Consider the following 18,611-nt stretch of genomic DNA (forward strand, 5'->3'; position numbering starts at 1 on the left):
TTCTATTTGTTCTTCACTAAAAAAGACTCACACAACTTGAAGTTCTATTCTAGGAAGGAGAAAGCCATTGCCTGAAAAAAAACCAATCAGGAACAACATGTACCAGATATGCAAATCTGTAGATTGTGTACATAGGTAAAAGACCTGGTTCAAAAACAGCCTTACAGCAAATGTAGCATACATTTATTTCAGGGTCTTCTCTAGGCAGAAACAGAATTGTCTGGGGCAGCTTCTGACTGCTGTAGGGAGAGAAAAGGCCATGGCCCAGATAAATCTTTGCCTGCAGCAGAGCCCTGGGAGGCAGCAGGCAGCCAAAGCTGCTGCCAGCACCCCGAAGGAGTTCTATCCCTGCTGCAGGAAGCCCTCCTGGGAGGGGATGACCCTTGCAATCCTCTGGTAGCCCTGGTGAGAGCAGAAGCAGAAAGCCTGGCCTCTCCTTGGACTTGCCCATTCCCATATCTGCAGCTGTTGTCTCACCATGATGGCAAAATTTAATTTTTTACTGTTATGTTGATAAGTTTGAAAAAAGTGCTGGTTTCTTTAAGTTGTTTTTTATTTAAACAAATAACTGGAAGCACTGATAATGTTTATCTTTTTACTGAATTCTTCTCTCTGCTGCGTTTGTATTAGTAAAGAAATGGGATATTTCAGAGCAACAAGAAAACATAATAATAAAGGTAATTAATTTTATGTGAGGATATTTAACTAAAAGTGAAGTGTATAAGTATTTTTCTCTTTACCCTGAGAAGGTAATATTTATTCATGAATAAAAGGACAGTTTTTTAAGAGATATGTAGACAGTTACTCTATTCCTAGTCTTGTGGAATGAACAAACAATTTTGTTACTGGCTAAAACCCGAAATGACTGAGATGCATTACACCCTGTATGTGTTCCCTCCAAGCTAAAAACCTGTTCTTTATCCTCTATTAATACGTATTTTTCGTTTCTTTGTTAATCTAGGCACAGGAAATAGGGTTCCATTTTGCAGCTCTTTCTTTCTATATTCAATGCCTACATTTAGTGGAAGTTACACGGACAAAAGAGAGCAGAAGATGGTGGCATTCAGAAGATCTAATTGTAATCATCTCTCTTGACAGTTTCATAAAATTATTTTGCTAATGTTTGAAAAGCAAGCATTTCTAAATTCAGTTTATGAAATTTTATTTTCTAAAGATACATTTTTGAGTCATTGAATTGTACAGGAGAAGCCAAAGCCACCAGTTTTATCACTGCTAAAGAGAAGAACGCTAATATTAATTAGAAGTCCTATTTATCAGCCTTTCCTTCTGAGATAGTCCCTATGCTCTTAGATCTTCCTTTTTGATGTACAGAACAGTATTTGCATTACATACTATGGACACAGATATCTTCAAGCCTGGACCTACTTAGTATTTTAATGCAGCTTTACTGCTGTGATTCTACCCCTGGATTTTGGAAACTTTCTTCTTAAAGTAATCTGTGATTTCTTCTACAATTACTATTTTACAGTCATTGCTTGAATATTTTAATGTTTGCAATTTGTGGAAATGCTTTATTTTTGCAGCAGAACACCCTGAAGTTAAGAGATTTTGGACCTTGTAGGAGTATGTATTCTCAGCAGGCACACAGTACCTCCCTGTGCTGGTACTGAGCACCTGAATGTTTGCTAACAAATGGGCTCTATAGTTACAAAATTGGCATGTGGAGTCCTGGCTGTGTTTTCTATGAAATCACAAGGTACTGTGTTCAGTGGAGGGTTTTGCTTATCATTAATCAAGATAATCAAAGGTAAATAACTCAGATTAGGAGCATGTGGTTTGAGTACTATGATCTTCGTTTCCATGGATTTGTAGAAGCTTCTGTGCTTAGGCTGCAGAGTTCATGAGGCAGTAATCCCATCTGGTCTGGCATTCTCTTCACCCTGTGGCAGGTTAGTAATAAAGCAGTTCAGAACACAGTGATTTACAAAGAAACATTTTGGAACATTTTTCCCCAATGGCTTCGTATTTAGTAAAAAAGTATTTTCTCTGTTTGATCTCTGTGTAGAGTATAGCTCATTTCCTCTCATGAGCATCACAAACTATCCTCAGTCTTGTTAATACACTTAATGGTAAAGTGTTTCCCACTTTTTTTGGACTTAGTAGTACTTTCTGCAAAAACAGAGGAGATTAGAGAATCCACTTCCTCTGATTTACAAAATTGATTTACAGTGTAGTGTAAAACCCCTGTGCTCTTAAGATCTTGTGTGCTGATATATTTTGAAATCAGGTTCTAATGAAGAAAGAGTTCAGGAAAAACAAAGTCTTTTAAGATTTTTTGTGATGATGAAACTATAACTCAAAAAATTTGTCACTGGTCTTCAAGAAAAAAGGAAAAATACCCACCATGAGTATTTCTCCAATATCTTTGTGCCCTAGCAACAGCAGCAGTTCTTTATTCTCCTCCCACACTGCTGTCTCTGATATGCAACCAGGACTGATAACATTTGCTTTGCTTCTTTCCTCCTCCACATGGCAAGTGCAGCTGCTGCCATCACCATCACATTAAATGACAACCATTATGCTTTGCCTGCTAACTTGTAGAAACATTTCTACTTCTCCAGCCAGAAAACTGTTAAAAGAAAAATCCCAAATGTGGCAGTACTCTTGCAAAGTAAATTGGGACCAAAAGCTTTAAGAATGTCTCGTTTTTTCATTTCAGCTTGAATCAGCTGGGCTTTGTAGCTTTGTAAGGAAATTACATGCTGCAAACGTAAGTTTTTTTAGGGGAAAAACCCAAACCTTAAAGACATTTCAGTTTAATGTAAAATATTTCACTTTTTGCAACCACTGAACATTTTCAGAGATTTACAGGTGTGTTCAGAGAGAAAGGAGGGATGTTTATTGGAAATTAATGAATTAAAAGAGATACAATCTTGCCAAACTAAAGGTAGTTATGGACAGGTTTGTTTCTTTTTCAGTGCCTCCTGCAGTTGTTGCTGTTGAATGGTTGCATAAGCCTTTCTGCTTTATAGCACATTGTGTAAGAACTTTTAGTCTTCTATTCAGCCATGCTGATCTTTCAAATCTTGTTTCGCTTTCTGTTCCCTATAAATCATGATTCCTGGATCACACTTTTCAGTGGCTTGCACAGTTGTTCTTGAATTTGTTACAGTTTTACATTTGACAACAGCACATTTTCTAGTTCACACAGAAGCTAGTCCCAGCTGCGTGTCTTGATGCAGCTGCACAATGTGAATCAGATCTTTTTTCTCCTTCCTTTAAGCTTTATGAAGACACCCAGAGCAGTGTGCAGCCAGCTGTTTGATTGAATTTGCAAACAGTTAAAAAGAAGTTTCTCATGTCTACAAAGGGACTGAGTGTTTTGCTTTCAAGAGTCATGTGGTGCTACTGAAGTGTTACTTAAATTATAAGCCCAAGGAAAAAAGCAACAAGTGCAGGAAGTAAATGTTACTGGACCCAACTAAAGTCAGATTGCTCTAATATGATAACAATGTTTTCAAGGACTCTGTGCAAGTTTTATATTAACTGAAGATCAAGGTCAGGAATGCAGTTCAAATTACCATCTTTCCACTGTTCCTGCTTGCAAAGAACTTGAGTGTTAGGAGTGGAGTGTTATAAATACATTTCTATGTGCGTACACAGCAAGAGGGGCTGCTTGATTCTGCTGTCTTAAAATGAGGAGAATACGCTGTCTTCTAGGATCTGCCACTTTACTAGAAGCAAACACAATTCCAGATCCATTGCCCTTTACCACAAGGAATGATCTCTTTACATATTTTTCCCCAAACCAGCAGGAGAGGGCAGCTACAGATTTCTGTTTAATAACCCAAATTACTCCTTCAGTGCAAAGCAGCAGCTGTGTTCCTCTGCTGCTCATGTTATCCTCCAGTTGCTGATATGTATTAAACTGTCCACAAATGAATAAGTCTAACATGTTATCTTCCTCACAAAAAAGGGGTTTTTTTAATCAAAAGTGACAGCTCAACTGTGTCTTCTCTAGTGCTAATACCATCTCTTACCTTGCAGTTTCCAGCCTCTTTTTCTTGGATATAATGAGCTGGACCACATCTCAAAAATCCATGAAGTGATAGGCACTCCTGGTAACAAAACTCCAAAATTTCAAGCAGTAAGTATGCACTCCCATAGTTACTAATCTCACTTTTTCAATATCCACAATAGAGCTGTACAGCTGTGTGCAATTTCTGCTCAGGGAACTACCACAAAAACCTAAATCTCTGCTGACACAAGAGCAGTGTCTTCTCTCCCTACCCAGAGACAGTCACCCATTCATGAACCTTATAGGCAGATCAGAGGAAATCTGAGCCTATCTTGATCTTATTTGGCCTTTTATTTCCATAGTATCTTTAAGGCCAGTGACGCAAACTTTTATGAAAGAAAAAGTTTTTTTTCAAGTACTACTTACTTTTCCCTAATAAATGATTACCTAAATCAGGTGGATTCTTTCAGTAAATTGTAATCTTCTCTGAATATGCATGATTAAATGTTTTTCTCAGCTTGCTTAACACAGGTCAAGAATTTTGAGTTTTGAATCCTCCCTTTAAAGAAAGGAAAAGGAAAGTCTTCTCTTGTGCACAAATTAAAGGTTTCTATTTCCTGTGTGCGATGATAAAATATGACCCCAGTGAGAGAACTGCTGCCCATCAAACCTTACAGCACCTTTATTTTCAAGAACTCTGGCAAGTGACTTCAAATCACTTCAGTTTTGAAGACTAAAGTCAAAAGGTGAGGGGTGCATTGTGTACATGTTTCAAGTGGTCTGAAATTAGTTTCCAGTGCTAGTCCTTGTCCTGTCAACCATGAACATAATTCAGTCAATGGAATTCTTTGCATTGAGTCCAAACCTTACCTAAAACACTACTGATGCTTGTCTCTATTCTTTTTGCCCCCACCTTTTTAATACAGCCAATACATGAGCTTTAACCATGCACAAAAAATTAAGAGTAGTAGGAAATATGTTGGGACAAATACCTCAGTATTTGTGGCAAATTTCAAAGGCAAGTCCATGACAGGTAGTATTTAAGTGGCAGAGCTGTCAGCCCATTTAGAGAAAGTAATTTGTAGCACTGAGCTTGTTAGCTAGAAACAAATGTTTTACTTAAGCTGATTACTTGGGTTTATTCTGTCTGCCTAAACACAGATCTTTATTTGGTCTGATGCAGTTCCCCCTCCCCCCAAATCCCTGACATACACGAGTTAGAATTTAGAAGCTCTGATACGTTATAATCCCCTCAGTAGACTCTTGTTAGAGTTGCTGTTACTTAAAGGGTCAGCTCCACCTTTATTTTTAAATATCATCATCCTGTTTTTGATGTCTGCTTTGAGTTAAAAAGTTTTCCAGATGAAGTGTGGCAGAGACAGGAATTATGCTTTTGCCTTTTCAGGGCTTCAGTGTGCATTTTGAGCAAATAAAAATATTTTTTTAAAATACCTTAATTATCATGTATATAGACGAAATAGGGAGAATTCTAAATGCATATTTGACATGAAATAAGAAATAATTAAAATCTGATTAAAAATGTGGTAAATTAAAACTTTGTTTATATATCAGCTATGTGAAAAATACTCTATGTATTCACTTGCTGTATCAACAAGGTGAGGTGGAAGTTAGTACCACATGGAAAACTTTCAAACATGTTTTTCTCAAAAAAACCCTCAAAAACCTCCACAAACTAGCAAAGAACGATTATAAATTATTTTATGCCATACATTCAGCTTTGAAAGCATGAACTCTCCTTCTACAGGAGAAGCAACTCGTTCAATGAATTTAGTTCTGGGATTCATCAGTGTAGGTTTTCTAAGTTGCTTTAGACAAGATTTCAAGAAACATCAAGTAAGGCAAGTAATTTTTAAAAAGGAATGAGGTGAAGTTGTAATTGGATGAGGGTTTTTTAATTTCTGATTATTTGGGGTTTCTCTTCTAACTGTATTCCTTAAGATGTTGTCAGAAAGAAATCGGATCTTGTTTGTTTATTTTAAATGCATTCTCTCAGGAAAGTCTAGGAAAAAAAACAAATCAACAGCATGGGCCTCTGCTGCGAGAATTACCAAAATTACATTTTTCTGGAGTAGCCAAATTGATTTGCTTTCCTACTCCTACATTGCATTCAGTTTTCTGGAAACCTAAGGAAGGTGGTGGAACCCCTGTGTTCCAGATTTACTGCATCAAATATTGAGGTGTAGAATCTCACTTGCCCACTGAAGCACATTTGAAACTTCTGTTGTGTCTTCAACAGTCTGAGAAACAGAAGGCACTTCAGTCGTCCCTGAAACATTTCCATTTGCCTGCTATACAAGGAATAGGAGTGAGGAAAAGCCTGGCTATGCAGTGAGAGAGACCCAGTCATGCTTCTGTTGTTGGAGATCTAACAAGAACAGTAGTGCCTGATTTTGTCTTGCTCTGACAATTTGCAGGAAAACTCCACAAGGTTTGAGGGCTGGTTTCCTACCATTTTGATATTATGTTCCTGAAGGGGGTCAATATTTAATTAAAGCATTGTTCTGGCAGAGCACAGAGAGTGTTCTGCATTGAACTTCCTAAGTACTTGTTCCTTTTAGAACCTGGTGGAGGAGGAGGTTGGTTAAAAATAACATGAAAGGATTCTTTGAGCTCAAGTATTAGGAATGGAATGTTATCTACAGAATTTAAGTTTTCAAACTGTATTACAAATGACAGCTAACTGCTGTATTTTTTTTTTTTTTTTTAGATTTAAGGGTTTGGGTTTTTTTCAGTTAGCTCTGGAAATTATTCACCTCCTATTCAGTAACTTCCACCTCAGGTTTTACTGAGAATGTGCAAATTGTTCAATCATAAGAGATACTTGATTTTAATGCAGTTTCCCTAACTGCTGACTATTTTTATGTAACCATAATCTAATTCAAAGCTAAACCAACTTTTTAGCTGATTGAAAACTAAGTAAGATTTAGTCATAGTTTGCTTCAAGCCATGGATTTTAACATTAATCAAAAGTCTTAACAGGGCCTGATATTGCAGCCAGTTGCTTAAAAGAGCAGTAAAAGCACATAACTGGTCATGCTTCAGAAATCTGGCACACAGATCACCAGCAACAATTTAACAGAATATTTCCTATTATTAAATAAAGAGTTAAAAGGCAACATCCTTATCTTACTAGGAAAGAATCTTTATTTCAAACTGATACAATTGATTTTAAAATTCCTGACATCTAAAAGCTTGCATTAAATAATTTATAATACTTACATTTGGTGATGTGTTAGAGAACATTTGGTTATTTAGAAAACGAAAGTCTGTTCAAGTCATACTTGGCTGGGGGTTAAAAATCTTCTGCCTACCAAGCGTGTATGCAAGACAGGTTTGGCAAATAACTTTTTTGGAGGTTTTAATTAGTTTAAATAGTAACAAAAGTTACTTGCTTATACACTTCATGGGAAGTGATCATTTTTTTCCACAACTAAACATTGAGCTCTGGTGCTGCTGTTCAAAAGCCCAGCCATGAGCAGGAGGCAAAGGGCATTTAGTGTGAGAGGTATTGCTGCAGGGAGACACCATGGAAAATGGGGCACTGGGGAGGAGTACATCACATCCAAGTCACTTAGCCAACCCTTAGGCATCAATTTGACATTTATGATCTAGATCCAGAGTAACTATTTATTCTAACCAATTAAGATACACAATGCAGTAAAATACAGGTTAACATAAAGATCCTGTAAGAGTAAAAATGAAGCCTGTTATGTTCACAGCTCTCCTTCTGAGACTCCACAGGGCTGTGTATTTATGAAAACAATTATTCTTCTCACTCATTTGAGCTCTTCCAGTAAGCAGGCTTTTTGCTGTGGTTTGTTAATTGGTCAATTGTTTTTGTAAGATGAGGCATCTCAACACTTGTAGGGCTCTGTTGTGACTGGATTAGAGCCTAATCCTTGTTCAGGTCAACTTTGGACAACTTTGAGCATGCCCAAATTCCACACTGTAGCTTTTCTGTGTGGAGAAGCTCATGAGACTCAAGTTCTTTATGAATCTTTTTGACATCTACTGCTTAAAAGCCCTTGTCTAACTTACATTTGTCTTCATGTTTAGAAGATGCTATTATTATCACATACTATACTGAGGATCAATGTGACATTTGTAAGGAGATTCTTGAAAATGTGAAAAAGTCACAGGGTAAATGTGGTGCAGACTGTGGGAGTATTTGATATTGATTCAAATTTGACTATCCAAGTTAAATATGCACCTGCATCATGTACCATTGCTCACTTTATGTCATTTCTTAATAGCGAACTTTCAGAATCTCAATAGCAAGAATGGAAACACATCCCAGCCTTGGCAAGAATTTGTATAGCATAAGACTAAAGCACTTGAACAAGGCTCTGCGGGGAAACCTCTACTGCTTCTACTTGCACTAGGCGTGCCAAAGGAAGAGCAGATTTCTCTTACTAGAACTGAACAAATATGTGAGCAGAGTTTTAGTGGAGACGTGCTTTACACCAGTAGAGTGAGAACACGGTAACAAAGGGAAACAGCAGAACACAACAGTACAGCTAACTGCTCCTTTTCATTTTACTGAAACTCCTACTGCATGGATGCTGCTTTCCTCCAGCTCCAAGCAAAAAGTGTTCTCCTGAACACAGTATCTCAAAGTGCAGTGAAGATACGTAACCACAGTGACTGGCTGAGGTTTCCTGCTCTGTTTCACTGAATCATCTCCCCACATCTGTATGCTTTCATGTTAGCAGCTCATACTGATAGAACAGAGAAATTCAACAATAAGGCAGTACAGTATTTGTCTGAAGACTTACCATAGGGATTCTTTACAGATATATATGTGAAAGGTATGATGCTGCACTTAGAAAATGAAATTAAGGACTTCAGGTCTATAGGCAGGCAACACAATGCAACAGTAACTTCCAAGTTCTTACCTTTGGAACACTGAGCAACAGGTGCCATGAGCTTATCCAGTGTTTTTTCCAGAGAGGAAGATGGTGAGTTGCTTAGTCTGATATATTTGGAGTTCAGCATAATGAGTGGCATTCAAGTTGATGGTTTAAAAATAGGTAACTAACTGGATCCAAGGGATCTTATGCTCCACTGTTGTTAATTTCTTATATAAAAAAGAGGATAAGTCCTACTACCCACATTTGATGGATTGTTCTGACTCAGATCTCCCTTACCTAGCACTATACAGGAGGTCAAAGCTCAGATTATCAAAACTATATTCCTGATGGAGATATATTTATTTTGTTTGTTGCTTCTTATAATCAGTTTTTGGCAGCCTCAAATCACAGATGCTGAAGTTTAAGTATTTTAACTAAAAAACATAAAATTCCATCAAACTGTGCTTGCACATGGTACTTTTCTGATTCCAAAGATGTTATTGCCACTGTTTGCTTCCCTAATTAATATATCAGGTAGGTGATTATTCATACACCAGGAAAAAGATGAAGTCAGAATTTTTGTAAGTTTTAACCTGGAAAGAAAGGGCTACCAGGGTAACATCTTGTGTATTATCACATTCTGTGTATCTGGGGCTGTCAGACTGTTATAATGAGAATAGCAATTTCATGTTTCATTTTTGCTGTAAAATTGAAAACCTGAACCAAAGAGCCACATTGGAATTTTTCTTCATTTTTTTTACCCTTTCAGGTGGATCTTACTCAGTTTGGCACATGCAGTACTTCAAGGATATTGATTTCCTAACAAGTTCTTTGCTGTTAAACCTCTGGAGACAACTTACACTTCTCTGGCTGTTGGATGAATAGGCAAACTTGTGTTTCCTATCTGCTTTATAGTTAAAATACACCCAAACTTTAAACTACAAACTGGCAAGCATGGTTCCCACCCTCATTCTTCCAGCTAAAATTCCATACTGAGATTATCTGTGTTCCACTCACTTTTAATTATTTTTTTTTATGTAGTAGGAAAAATATTTTATTAAAAGTTGTATCTACAGTAGAGTTCTTAAGTTCCTTCCAGGTAAGTTATTAGTATCCTGTTTCTTACTAAAGTAATTTTTTTCCATATAGAACAGAGTGTGATATGGGCAATTTAAGCTTCTAGATGATTGCCCTAATAGTAAAGAAGAGGCTGAAAAAAGAAAACCCACACACATTCCTTGTGTGCTGCTGGACTACAATTTGTGGCAGGGACATACCCTGCCAACATGGATGTGAGTAGCTGCTGTTGTTCCCCTGATGTTGGATATTGCAATTCTTCCCCTACTGGTTTTGTATTTTTCCGGCTGAAGGAAAAAAGTCTTTTAAAGTTACTGCATATTTTTTCAGCTATTTTATTTTGACTCAGACCATATGAAGCACTTATATAGAAGTCGTCTACGGGGAGATAACTACGTAAGTTTTCAGTGATGAGGTTTATCTGTATTTTAACAGTTAAACCCACTATGTTAATAAAACAAAACTTCTGAAAAATAATCCTGCTCAGTTTCAGTATTTTCCCCATTCCTCCTATTTTAGAAGACAGATAAGAATTGTAAAGCACAGCTACATCTTGAATAAAGTAGGGAACTAATTCCCAGCTTATACACTGATCTGGCAGCTCTCTACACACTGGCTGCATTGCAAGGATAAGACTCAGTTATAAGCTACTGCAGTTGCTTCTCCCCAAATGTTCATTCATTTCCTGAAAACAAACCACTTCTCATGCCAGAAAATGTCTTAAGTTTACTTGTAATTAAAAAAATTCTACCCAGCTTTATTGTTGGAGAGCAGGAAGGGCATTAACTTGTGCCCACAGATACAGTGTATGCCCTGAGGCAAGTTCATGGTTCTGGGCAAGCAGCCTGTGTTCTACTCTGCCTGCAGGATTCTACAAATCCCAGTGAGGAATGTTGCTGCTTAAGAAAAAGGGAAGCATATGATGGACACTTCTATCTTCTGTCATTATGGGGCTGGACATAGAGGATTAGTCTTTGCAAGAACTACTGAAAACAAGTTAAGTGGTGTGTTGACTGATTAAAAATGACAAGTGTTTAGACAAGCAACATCAACCTCTGCAAATCCATGGATATCCCCATCACGCTTATCAGTTTAAGACCATTGAATTATAAATGAGATGCCTGATGTAAGACAGAGGAGTCTCAGAAATGCTACTCCAGTATGTTAACCCAGTTTCTGACTGACAAGTCAGGAAGTGTGTACAGCTACTGCTGTGGGATCTTCCCAACTCCAAATGCACGGGACTACATGATAACAAAATCCTTACCCCATGAAGTTGCCTGTCTGTGAAACTGCTGCTGTATGATGTATTTGAACTGCAGGATGTGTTTGGAGATAGACCATTTAGCACAAGAACAAAACAATTGTATTTCACTTTCTAATTGAAATTCATTTCTATTAAATATGAAGCAATGTTCTAAGTAAGATATTTTTGAAAGGAATTTGTTCTACAAAGTTTAGATAGTATTTCTGTACCAAACATTTAATTCAGCAAATAATTGGTTACATCAAAAATGATTGGATTTGAACAGAAAGTAAACAAAAATGCATATTCAAGATAGTTTAATATGTATTTTCTGAATTAGAAATATCACTTTCTTAAATGAATGAGAATTTCTAGTGTAATGATCCATTACTCCCATCCCCCATCACTGAATTACATTATTTATACATATAATACAGAGTTGATTGCAGTTGGAAACAACAATATTAAAATAAATGTTTAATAGATACAAAGGATCTTTTCTCCACAACATAGTTTCTCTGGTGTCTGGACACCAGTTTTAAAGTAATTCTCTATAAGCATTAAACTATTTAAGTGCAAAACAATTTTGTTTTAAAAAAATCTATGATTGCAGCATCCATCTTCCTGAAAAACATTTTGAAGCCAGAAAGTAATGACTTTCATTTTCCATGAGTGCATTCCAGGCTGTCTTCTAGCCATCTCTGGTTAAAAAAATCAGTGCAAAATAAACAATGGTGAAGTACTAGTTTAACCATTGAACTTACTTGAATTTAAGAAACATATCTTATTTTACACTATATATATATATATATATATATTTATATCTTTTATTTATATATTTATAGAGAGATTAAATTACACTGGACTCAAAAAGTATAAAGAAAACAAAAATGTTACTACTTTTTCCTGCAGTACTAAAGGAAGCTTTTTGCTTTTTCTCCAATGCAAACTCTTCCTTGGGTGAGCAGCCTAGCAGGATCAGCTGTAGTGAGAACTCCTTACATTTGTCCTTTGCAAGTCACTATGTGATTCACATAATTCCATGTTTACACTCTGCAACATTATAATTTGTGATGCTCTTTGCCTGAAGAACAGCTCCTGGTTCCACTGTCATTACTTCTTGTCCTGCGTTCAGAGATTTGCTAGCAGTAGTGTGATGGCTATACTACAGTTCCACTTGGAGAATTGGCCTGGTTTTGGGATGACAATAAACCCTGCAAACAAAGCAGTTTACATTAATCCAGCAAGAGAACCTGACATGAATTTTAAAAAGTTGTTAACCTGAACCTACAATGAGTACAGTTGATTTTTACCAACACTTGCTTATTACTTCAGACATCAGCACCTTCTCGCCACCACGACCTCAGCCAAGCAGTGCACAAAGAGCTCTCAGACAGGAAGAAATGTGTGCGTTTATGACACGGAATGGATCTGATCCCAGCATTTGCTTTAATCTACCTGGCACTTGGAGTCATAGTGAATTGTGAAACTTTTAAAATCACACACCAAAAAAGTGATCAGCATTTTACTGGGGTGGTGTCAAAAAAACCTATTTCAATATCAGTATGTTTGACACCTGACCTGATACAGGGAAACGCTCCATCTCCTATATGTGATTGATTATTACAAGGTTTGAATAGAAAAATAGATTGTCTAACCAAATATTTGTTTTGGTAATTTTAAAACAGAACGAAACACTGAAAAGAGTTCAGTAGAGATTTCCTGTTCACACTCAGGAAAACTTGGTACCAGCTTTTCCAACTACCCTGCCATTCGAATCAAGAGACTTATTTCACACACAGCCCCACAATTGCACAGTGCCCCTCACTACACAGGGGCTGCTGCTCTGGATTAAAGCAACCACACATTATGGATGAAACCTATGGGTACCAATGGACAGACTCCATTTCAGATTTATGCATAGCCCCTTTTTAATAATTCATGTAAAAGTAACATTATCAGGCTTATTTAGGAAAAGCTTATTGTCAAAATACAATTTAGCCTTCTTACAAGGTCATTAGTTAGTTGTACTGAGTGCCAGCAGGCCAAGGAGCATGCTGGCAGATGGAAGCACACTGGCAGCTGGAAGCACACCAACAAGTATCCCCATGCAACTCCTCACCTTATAGGTATGATAAATGCACTTTCAGCAACTCCTCTAAGCAGCTCCCAACTTACATTCTTACCTCCAAATTAAGATCCTGGGACTCAGATCCATCAAACTAGACAAGATCAGGCAGCAATTAGCATACAGACAGAAGACAGAATTATGTCACTTCATCAGAATCTACAGGAGCTCTTTCAAACTTGGATCCAAGAACTGAGAGGTCATGATGATGGAAGTAAACCCTGACCTCAGAAGAGGTGGAAAGAGGGGAAAGAGGGCCAGACTGGATTCAAGTCATCAAATTTCTGTTAAAACCAAAGCCCTTCCTTTTAAAATATCATCTGATCATTTCAGACACATGAACCTGGATAGTTTGCAGGATTTATGCAGACTGTATTTGCACGTGGCCCATATGACATTTATAAATAACAAAGCATATGGTACTTAACTTGGTGCCTTCCATAGACCTCACCTGAAGGAACCTGAATACCTTTATTTGTATTTGTTTATGCAGGGCATATCTGATTCAAAGACTGTTGAGGTAGACTGAAGTGGATTGTTCTTTACACTTGACATTCAGGAAGTGCAAAGATCCTGCATATTTCATGAGAACAAAAAGTTCCCTAGTTATCACTTATGGACTATAGATGGGGAAAGAAGGCAGAACTTTAGAGCAAACAAGCCACTGAAGCACTTCTGAAATTTTTACCAGGGGAGTTTTGTTGGAAAGTGACAAGGTTGAATCAGAATTCACTAGTTCATTACTGAAGCATTCTTCACAAGTCTATTAAATCCAGCAGCAACTGGAAGGTCTTTCTTGTCAGAAGATTACATCCACTAAGCAACTTTGAAGTACCCTGGAAAAAGACGTCCAAAGGTATTATTTTCAGTCTTAATTAAATCAGCAATCCAAACTGTTCATATGCAAATATGTGCTTTATAAGCACACAGGAAGCTCTAGGGATGGCATAATGTCTTTTTCAACAGGCTCATAACCACCCTATACAGGAGAAATAAGCCTTATTCTAGCATTGGATTTATATTGTAACAACCAATTCTTGGGAAACAAAATGAATTTATTTTCCTAGGATTCCTCTAGAAACTGGCAGCACATACGAAATTCAGTGTGGTGCCTCATTCCCTGTGAATTACCAGCCACTCTAGAATACAAGTTCCAAGATTAGGAACAAGGAGTCAGTCCTGGTTACACCTCATAGGCAGTGAATGCTCCCTGCTTTGAAGAGCAGCAGCTCAGTGCAGATGGCTTTCAGTGAGTACTAGGAATTCCTTGTATTTCAGTCTTTGCTCTGAATTAATTCTGCAACTCTGAGCAGGCAAGCTAGAGGAACCCCAAAGTGGAAATGAACTCGAGGCCAATTTCCTTGTGCTTCTGCAGATGGAACAAATGTATGCAAGTACTGCCTTAAAACTTGGACTAGGCTATGATGCTGTTCAGAAATTCACTCCCAGGGGAAAGACCAGAAAGTGCTGAGTTCTTCCAAGTACTTGATTGCAGAAGACGTCTTAAATGTTCATACAAGAAAAGCAAGAGTATGAATTTGGTTTTTAGGCACATAAGTTTCACTGACGGTGGCAAGTTCTCAGTGGGTCCCGATTAAAACAAAAATTCTACAGCATTTTGCCCTTGTATCAGAGCCTTCCAAGCAAGGCTATTAGTGAGGTTGTGTTCAGTGTAACACAGGAGACAGAGGAAAACCTAAGAAAAGCAACTGAGGGTTCAAATAAAGTTACTGCTTTGATACAAAAGTTCACAGTAAGTCTCATCTGTGATACAAAGGGTGTGGGATTGGAACAGTTGTAGTTACATTCTTTGGAAGAATACTATGGGTAAGGTAATGAAAAAAATATATAAAGCTCCTGCCTGTAAAGAAAGAAGAAAGCCATGAGTGATGGAACCACCCAGTTCTGTGATGGAACCACCCAGTCTATCAGGTGGGAAAAGATGGAACAAAAGCTGCAGCAATTTATGAAAGTAACAGCCAAGTCAGCCCATTTAACAGCTGTGGCAGGAAACATGGAAGAGCAGAGCCACAACAGCTGCAGCTCTGCCATGTGGTGCAGCAGCTTCAGGCTTAAGGACAAACATCCCACTGAGCAAGCAGCAGGAAGAAATTAAGACACTGTTCAAAGTTTTGTAAATAAATGTAGTGTTTTATTAGCAGTAGTATTTTGTCAGCATATGAGGCTAGCAGGCATGGGATATGGAATAGTAATGAGATCCAAGACAGGAATTCAGCAAAACAATATTCATCCCAACCTCCGAGAGGTAGCTGTTGTCATCTTAATGGGACACTCCACAGCTGAGCAATGCAGCTTTCAGAGGACTGGGGTCATTTTTCCTAAGTCAGTGCTGTGAGTATTGAACACAGACTGCTTCAGCTCTAGCTGCTAGGGCTATCCTGTTTATCCATGCATTCTTTGACTTCCTGAAACACACAGGACTTTACACATCTGGTAAAAATACGCTGGCATGGGTAGGAATGAAAAGCCATAACAAATAGAATCAGGAAGGCCACTTGCACCCAAAGTTCGTGGCACTCATTTGCTGGGGTCAGTTCACTGCAGCAGCACGAACACAAACCCTCCTCCACATTAATGGGACTGTGAACAGAGGGGTGGGTATATTTTTAAAAATTCTACATAAAATCCAGACAAAAGTCTGGGGCTTCTTTCAAAAGACATGAAGCATAAGGTTTCACAACAGAAACTATGAAAGATCAGCATGCAATTGCTGTATTAAAAAAAAAAAAAATCAGGAAGCTATTACAGTATTAAATAGGGAAAAAGTCAACAAGAGCAACTAAGTTAATATTTTCTTAATCTAAATTAGAAGAGGTTTAATTGGAGCCAGAGGTGCAATCATACAATTTCACTAATCTAGATAATAAACAGCAAGTTTGGACATGCAGGATACAAAAAGTGTGTGTCTCCTTCAGGGAAACAGCTCTGCTGGCACTCAGAACATGCTGGACATCAAATTCTGCTCATCTAATTTCTGGTTTGAAATTGAAAGGCAGTAAAAATAAAGGGTCCAACATAACAAACAATCCAATGTGAAAAAATAAGTCTCATAGTGCACTTCATTAATGCAATGAAACCAGTTAAAATATGGAATTAACAAATGCCCATACAAGAGTGGTACTGATTTGTTAAACCATTTCTACTATTGCCAGTATATTAAATAATGGGATGTTATTATTTGAAAAATATTCCAGGAGTAGTTTATTCTTGTCCAGAACTGTGATATTCCTGAAGTAATTAGGATTACTACGTAACTAGACCTACAAAGTAATCTGGACTGAAGCTTTGCTTCAGAAAAGAGCCCATGGGCCATTACATTGTTTGAGCAATAATACACCAAAACTAAAGTGAGATTTCTCACATTTGTTTAAAATTCTGTAGTTAAATGAGCTGAATTGGTTTTAAGATTTGCATGAACAAAATCTTCAAGTTCTTTATCCAAATGAGCAAGTGTTTACCAGCAAAGGTTTTGAACTGTATATACTCATTCAATCATATATTAATCTCTAATGGAGTAATAAAATTAATTTAATGAAAATGCTGAGGAAACCACATACTGTTCATTTACATAACATGCTACAGAGAAATATTTTGTATGGGATTTACGGGGATACAGCAAAGCTGATGCCTGTCTTTAAACAGTTTGTGAGTTCACTAAATGGGCTTTTAAATTTGTATTCCATTAGCCTTTTTCTTCCCTCTGTTCTGATAACATTACACAAAAGTGTAAATACATAAACCATTTGATACCAGACCTTATGAAAGACTTTAGCACCTTTAGGGTTTCACTTGCAACTTCTCTTCTGAATATATAAAGGAGATTTTCTCTTAACAGAAGTCACCATCAACAAAAGCAAATTAAGGCTGATAGAAAACCATCAGTAACTAAACATCTGTCCAGTGGCATTAGGTGAATGGAAGATACGCAGGTCCAAGAGGAAAAAAAAAAGAAGATGCAACTATTTGGGTGCTGGAAAATGCAAAAACACTTTTGCCAGCAGAAACCTGACTCAAAAAATAGGACCTTAAGCTTCATTCAAGTGGTAAGGGCTCACAGGCTTATAAACTGTTGTTTCTCAACTTTCCTCAAACTACAAAAATCAGTAAGGTGTAAAATTTTCAGTTTAGGAAATAATGAAATTGAGATAAACCAGGGAAAACCTCAGGGAAAAGCATGTGACTTAAGGCAACTCCATGTGAGTTAGCTGTAAAGTGACTGTAGTCTCAGCAGAAGAAAGGAGCCAAATGAGTTTGATATGGTTGAGCAGCACCTACCTAAAATCGAGCTTCAAAACCCAGAAAATAATATGATCTTAAAAGTTTTTTCCTTGAGAAGTTTGTGCAACATTATTAAAGGCAAGTAAAATGACACTTTCATGTTTCAAGACATACTTTGCCAAATACCTTCTCTGACCACAAAACCTGTGGAAGCTGGGTTTTGTTTCAGGCTCACACTGACTATGGCGAAACTGGTTTGACCAACCAGTTCTTGCATGATTGGATATAACTGGATGTTCCAGAAGCATTCAAGCACATTTCATTTTTCCTTTCACTAGCCCCTGTTCTTAAATATGCATCTATGTTGTATGTATAGATTGTCACAATGGCCAATCAATACCTTTGAAGTACCACAAAGTTCTCAAGTTTATATAAGATTATTGCCTCAGCTTTAGTCTACAGAATATTTTTGCATAAGAGACAAACAAGAGTCCTCCCTGTCAGACTGGACCCAAAGTAACTCACTTTCACACTGAAGTTCCTCAGAAATGCCTCTGAAACACCTCAGTAAATAGCATTTGTTTGGCTTTTCTTTGTTAACAAAGAATCATCGCTGCAAAGGTGAGATAATGCCTAGCCCCTCAAAAGAAAAGACAACATCTGAAGTCTTCACCTAAATTTGCTCCAAGAAATTTTCCAACCAAAGTTTTAGACTAGTTTATTTTAGTTTAGATGAGTTTCATTCTAGATTATTTTCTTCTAGACAGAAAATGCTTGAATCATCTATATGAGCCATATCCTCAGGGCTGTAAATTCAGCAATCATTAGGTAAACACCAAGATCTAAAGCTGGAATAAAGAACATACCCTGCACCAGAGTCCACAGAGGAAAGAGCTCCTGTAGAGTCCTAGAAGGAATGACGACACTCTGCCCCAGCTCCTACCGGACAGGTGTGCAGAGAGAATCTAGATACAGCCATGTCTGTGTTCTGCTGAATCTGAGTTTAAACAAGTTTGAAAAGTGGTTTGGTAAGTATTCTGTTTAATGTTACTCTAGTCCTAAAAAAAATAG

The 18,611-nt window shown here is 37.4% G+C and overlaps 2 protein-coding genes across 5 annotated transcripts in view; one reads left to right on the forward strand and one right to left on the reverse strand.

The window, feature by feature from the left end:
* The first annotated feature begins 453 nt into the window (after positions 1 to 453).
* Positions 454 to 11,354, forward strand: MOK (MOK protein kinase). The gene is given in 4 exon segments (XM_077783855.1): positions 454 to 1,717; positions 4,009 to 4,130; positions 4,526 to 4,725; positions 9,620 to 11,354. Coding segments are annotated over 3 exon segments (522 nt in total). The 5' UTR covers positions 454 to 1,508; the 3' UTR covers positions 4,717 to 4,725; positions 9,620 to 11,354.
* Positions 11,355 to 11,389: 35 nt separating this feature from the next.
* The window catches only part of WDR20 (WD repeat domain 20), a 45,797-nt gene continuing 38,575 nt past the window's right edge, over positions 11,390 to 18,611 (reverse strand). Inside the window, exons 4-5 of one of the 4 annotated variants that reach the window (XM_021541385.3) lie at positions 18,407 to 18,537; positions 11,390 to 12,387 (exon numbers count right to left, since the gene is read on the reverse strand). In XM_021541385.3, the coding sequence (XP_021397060.1) occupies positions 18,448 to 18,537 (90 nt within the window). In that variant the 3' untranslated portion in view covers positions 11,390 to 12,387; positions 18,407 to 18,447. Of the gene's footprint in view, positions 12,388 to 12,921; positions 14,138 to 15,431; positions 18,538 to 18,611 lie in introns of those variants that run through there. The other 3 variants (XM_021541387.3, XM_077783960.1, XM_021541384.3) reach the window with 3 other exon arrangements.

This window comes from Lonchura striata, chromosome 6, assembly GCF_046129695.1.
Source record: "Lonchura striata isolate bLonStr1 chromosome 6, bLonStr1.mat, whole genome shotgun sequence".
Lineage (NCBI taxonomy): Eukaryota > Metazoa > Chordata > Aves > Passeriformes > Estrildidae > Lonchura > Lonchura striata.